We start from the raw sequence: 5,886 nt of genomic DNA on the forward strand, positions 1-5,886 counted from the left end.
CATTTGAATCGTAAGAATAAAAAAAGGGGGAATATGAAAAACAAATTCTGACAGGAATGTAAGTATAAAACAGATGATTACAAAACACAGGAATGATCGTTTGATTGGACCACAGGAAAAACACAGAAATCGGATGGGAGAGATAGACTCAAAGGATTCTTACCGAGAGGTTTGACCTCTCGCTAAGTTTTCTCCAAAAACTATATGCAATAAGCCATTCCATAGGAATTTTGTAGGATTTGGTAAACTTCAATCCTTTGAATCAAAGGGCTACATAGGAAAATTTCCTATAGGATTTCAATACTATGAAATTCCTTCATAATTCCTTTGATTCAAAGGAACCCTTAATTTTAGTTATAAAACTGGATATATATACATATACATATATATATATATATACATATACATATAGATATATATACATATACATATACATATATATATATACATATACATATACATATATATACATATACATATACATATAGATATATATATACATATACATATACATATATATATGTATATATATGTATGTATATATATATATATGTATATATGTATGTATGTATATATGTATAGGTAAATTAACTGGTGCTACATGGAGTATGGGCTCCAAGATTCAAATTGAGTATATACCCAATTTAATGAGTATGAATTTTTTTTAAATGTTTAGATATGAACATTAACTTCTTTACTAACAAGTTCAAACAAGTTTGAACTAAGTTTGAACTTTTTTTTTTGTTAGATTTTTGTTCTAGGTATATAACATCCAAACATATAATTAGTTAGGTATGTAATAATGAATTGTGAAATAAAGTTGAGTTTGAGTTGTTTTGTTGTTAGGTATTTGTATGAATATATATATATATATATATATATATATGTGTGTGTGTGTTCAGATTTCTAGTTAGGATTTGATTTTCCATGAAGCGGAGATCGGCAGGTGAGAAGCGAGAAGCTGCATTGGTGATGGCAGAGTGTTGCAACAGAGGGTGTAGTACTGTGGTATGGCTGTCTGCACTGCGTTGCAGTATCTGTCTTATTACGAAATTGTTACTCCCTCCGTTTCAATCCAAGCACTTGCAGCATTTGGAATTTAAACTAAATGCTTATTCACTTTATTACGAAATGAATCTTACCAATATTGGCAATACTAAAAATTAGCATTTTTGGTGCTATCAAATTTTGGTAGCGAAAAGTATGTTTAGTTTAGAACCTTTCCAAAGTTTGGTACTCCCTCCGTTCTATTTTAAGTGTAGCCATGAGTTTCTGTATTCAATTTTAATCACACATCTTATTTGATTTTCTTAAAAAAAATTTAAAAAATATAAGTCACGCATAAAATACTATTAATATTTTATCACGTAATAACAATAAAAATACTAATCATAAAAAAATTCAAATAATACGGATGATTAAAGTTAGACATGAAAACTCATGGCCGTGCTTAAAATGGGATAGAGGGAGTAATGTTTTTGTGAGAGAAAACCTCCGGAACTTCCAATTTTTTGTAAGATAGAGATAGTAAAAACATGCTTAACTTGTTATCCTACCGAAAATTTGATAACACAAAAATTAGTAGGGTTGAAAATGACAATGCATACAGCACATTCCCTATATTTTGCATTTTCTAGACTATTTGATCTGCTTTAAGATTTGCACAACCCTATCAATCCTAACCCAAGGTTGCATATTCTCTGCCCCGTCGTGCTACCTCTTGGCCGGCACCGGCGAGGCATGTCTGCCAACCTCTTTTACCTCCCTCCCCTCCTCCCCAAGCCAACGACGGCAATAGCCCCCACCCTTGTCTTCCCCATGTCATAATCCCATGTTACTCTTCACCTACCCCACGCAACGCCTACCTCTAATGCCCCTCGCTTGTTTCGCCATCCACCATTCGGCCACCATCTTCCACGATCATCCCTAAAGCCTGACGAACTCTCTCTTCTTGCCCTCCTCTCACCCCTTCTACTCTGACCTAAACCCCAAATCCTATTTGATCGGACCGCCGTCATCTCATTAGAGCTAGAGGAGAAGGACAGAGCAAAATCATAGTGGATATCTAATGGTGGAGGATTTGAAAAAATCCACCCTACTTTTCTACCAAATGTAGGTTTGCATTTCCGTAAAATATAAACATTTGTACAGTACTAACATTTGTATAATAGTAATCACCCCCTCCTACTCTGCTGTTAGTAAGGATTTGTTTGGCTTAGAGCTAATTTTTGGCCTACCAATATTGATTGCTTTAGGCTAGACTTGTTACCGTAGCGGCAAAGGTTGTGGCAGTTCTGAGTTGTGAATGACTGCAATCGGTAATCGGTTTGAAATGTCGTGTTGTAGCGGCTGCTGTAGCTAGTGCCTTCGAACAGCGCTATTTTGGTAGTGCGAAAACCTTGATAAGTTTTGATAACACCAATTTTGGTAGCATAGACTTTGTAATGGTGTGGGATCAAATTAGTAGCAACCAAAAAATTTGTCAATAATTTAGGAGGGTAAAAATTGGCATAGATGGAAACTAGGCTCCGACCTCTTTGTTGTAATTTCCCGAAGCTACCATCAATTGTCATTAGGACCCTATGAATATCAGCAGGTGTTTTCTAAGGGTCTTTCGGTTGGTTGCCATGTTTTACCACTTCACACTTTAATTATGTCATATATTGTTAGGCATGTGTTTGTTTCGCTGCTATAATTATATCATACCCCATTTTCTCAGCCTTGGAATCTGCTCTTATATACTCCCTCCGTCCCAAAAAAGGCAAACCCTGGGTTTCCGTGTCCAACTTCGACTGTCCGTCTTATATGAAATTTTTTTATAATTCGTATTTTCATTGTTGTTAAATGATAAAACATGATTAATATTTTATGCATGACTTGTCTTTTTAATTTTTTTCATAATTTTTTTAAATAAGACGAACGGTCAAATGTTGGGCACGGAAACAGGGGTTTGTCTTTTTCTAAGACAGAGGGAGTATGCCAGAGTCTTAAATTTGGAGTTAAACAGGTCATACTCATGATCAACTATTTCTAAACCAAACCTTTACCATTATGTCACATGTCCACAACTAAACCTAGACAAGCTTACTAGTCATCAACTAAACATTACGAGGTGCCAAGGAGGAGGGCCACACCCAAGCACTACCAGCAGCAGCAGGAGGAGGCAGCTGCATCAGCACTTCAGTAGGGCATGTCCGATTGGATTGGAGGCGCCCAAGGCCTGGTTTAGTTCCCAACTTTTTCTTCAAACTTCTAATATTTTTATCATATATCAAAATTTTTCTACACACAAACTTCTAGCTCTTTCATCATATTGTTTTAATTTTAATTAAACTTTTAATTTTAGCGTGAATTAAACACACCCGAGACAACAATTTGACCGGCCATCGTGGGCTCTCGCTGGACGCTACTCCAGTCAACAGTGGTCAGTCGGTGTTTGTGTCACTGCTGCACAGTGAACAGTTGGGCCCTCCACACACGCCGCAGTGACGACAACACGAGCCATGCACACGCGTCAACCCCACATTGGCCCCCACTCGGATGACCAGTGAGCAACCCAGTGTGCTGCCAGGTGGGGCCCACTCACAGTCACAGCCGCTCAGCTCAGCTACTGAATAAAACCAACTCGCCAAGCAAAGCGAGGAGGCGACCCACTGGCCACTACTACTACTACTACTACTATTTCCTCCTCTCTCTGTGTGTTTGTGTCACACTCACGCTGAGCTTGCGAGCTTGCTTGCTCAAAAGAGGTAAAGAAACCGACCGCGAGGAGGTCTCGTCGGCCGGCGTGCGGCGGCGGCGGCGGCGGCGAGGGTGATATGGCGATGGAGGACGACGAGGACATGTGGGCGAACACGAGCAGCCCCAGCGCGTCGCCGCCGCGGCCGAGGGGGTTCATCTCCACCGCGCTGAGCCTCAACTCGACGCACCTCCAAGGCCTCCTCCCGTCGTCCTTCGTCGACGCCGCCGCCTCGCCGTGCCACGCCAGCGGCAACAACAACGGCGGCGGCGACGGCCGCAATGCCGCGCCGATGTCGTCCATCTTCTTCGCCTCCGCGTCGTACCACCAGCAGCAGCACCACCTCCCTGCCCCCGCGCCGCTCGACGGCGCCATCCTCCCCGCGCGCCGGTTCGGGCTCGACATGTGCGCCGCCGCCGCCGCCGCCCCCGCCGGTGTCCCCGCCGCCGGGGACCGCCGCAAGAGGCGGATGATCAAGAACCGCGAGTCCGCGGCGAGGTCCCGCGCGCGCAAGCAGGCCCGCGTCAACAACCTGGAGACCGAGGTGGAGCAGCTCAAGCAGGAGAACAAGATGCTCCGCGTCAAGTACGAGCAGGTAATCCATCCATGGATGCAGCTAGCTAAACCCTCATCAATTCCTATCGATCGCTCTGCTTGCTGCTGCTGCTGCTGCTCGATCACTGACAACTTTGCCTCTGCTTCTCCTCCTCGCTTCGATCCATCTCGCCGCCGCCGGCAGCTGAGGAAGACGGTGGAGGTGCCGGTGCCGGTGAGGAGGACTCTGCAGAGGGTGCTCTCCGCGCCATTCTGATTCTTCCTCCTCATCGATCTCCTGCTGCTGCTGCTGCTGCTTTGTGATGATCTTGGATTTGTTTTTGGAGATGGTGGTGGATTAGTAGCTTGTGTTGCTGTGATGATGCTTAATTAGCAGCAAAGCTAGCTAATCCAGGCATGTACATTCAGGTGGACGACCTTAGCTACTATGGTTACTACTACTACTTAGACAAGTGGCAGTATTAAGCTTTGATTTGCTCGCAAACACTTGCCTTAATTAATCTGTACAGTGTTGGCAGCTGCTAGCTTAGCAATTAGCAAAATGCATTATTATAATTAGTCCCCTAGGAGGAAGCTTAGCTGTGGCAGTGCTAATTGCCTTGCTATGTGTTTTGGTGTTTGCTGTTTTCTGTTCTACATGATGGTGGTAGTAATGGCCTACAGCTTGTCGCATGGTATTAGGCAGAAAGATGAGCTGCTTGTACAAATTTGGCAACTATTGCTTCCTGGAACAATGACATTTTGGGCCTCAGGAGAGGAGGAAAGAGTCCTCTCTTCTATAAACACTCTTATCATGAATCGATCAATATGCATGGGTGGATTAAGGATTGGAATTTTCTTCATCTCCCTTTTGGTCCCTATTGTGCAATATGATCCTGATGCGTTTTGTTTGTTCCCATGTCGTTTTCTCCTCCTCCTACATGCAAACCCAACTAGTACTTAAAAGAAGAAAAGAAGAAAAAAAGTTGAAATGTTGTAATCACATTCTCTAGTGTTGTGTTGCCATGCCGAGAAATTTCAAATGATGTTAGTTGGAACTGAACTCGTGTAAAATTCCTCCGTTCCAAAGAAACCACGAGTATCCCATTTCCGTATGGCATATATAGAAATTTCACATGAAGCATGTCAATTCTATAATTTTCTCAAAACTAACATTATTCCAACCCCAAAAATTCACGATACCAACTCTCCTATACTACTCGAAACGAAGAATTTCTCTAATGGAGATGATGTATGCAGATGTTTGACTAACTTTCAGTCCTAAAAAAAAAGTAGCTTTCTTTTCGACGGTTTTCTGTAATTTCAGTAGTTAGATAAGATAACGACGTTGGCGCAAGTCTTTCTTGCACTGGATTTTTTTGTTGTGACATTTCTAGCTAAACCACCGGTTTTTCTCTGTCCTGCTCCACAGGGCCACAGCGGCCAGTGGCTTGAAAAGCCTTCATTGGCCAGATTCTCTCAGATGTCTATCTTTGTAAGCCCTAGATCAGGATATGTGGCCACTCTAGAAAGGGTATTGATGTGAAAAACCTAAAGCTAGCTAGTGGATGCGATAAAAAAAATAGGGTTTGTTGGAACCATGCCACCCTAAT

General features: G+C 42.3%; 1 protein-coding gene across 1 annotated transcript; it reads left to right on the top strand.

Annotated features, from left to right (window-relative positions):
* The first annotated feature begins 3,658 nt into the window (after nt 1-3,658).
* LOC9271661 (G-box-binding factor 1) lies at nt 3,659-5,077 on the top strand. The gene is made up of 2 exons (XM_015755859.3): nt 3,659-4,334; nt 4,479-5,077. Exons 1-2 carry the CDS (start codon nt 3,819-3,821, stop codon nt 4,548-4,550), a joined length of 588 nt encoding a protein of 195 aa, XP_015611345.1. The 5' UTR covers nt 3,659-3,818; the 3' UTR covers nt 4,551-5,077.
* The last annotated feature ends 809 nt before the right edge of the window (nt 5,078-5,886 follow it).

The sequence above is a fragment of the Oryza sativa genome, chromosome 9 (genome assembly GCF_034140825.1).
Source record: "Oryza sativa Japonica Group chromosome 9, ASM3414082v1".
Classification (NCBI taxonomy): Eukaryota; Viridiplantae; Streptophyta; class Magnoliopsida; order Poales; family Poaceae; genus Oryza; species Oryza sativa.

Excerpts from the sequence above, each read along its gene's own strand:
- LOC9271661 (XM_015755859.3), top strand. The coding sequence starts at position 3,819 with ATGGCGATGGAGGACGACGAGGACATGTGGGCGAACACGAGCAGCCCC. Across the intron at positions 4,335-4,478 it reads TCCGCGTCAAGTACGAGCAG|CTGAGGAAGACGGTGGAGGT; the intron begins GTAATCCATCCA and ends CGCCGCCGGCAG.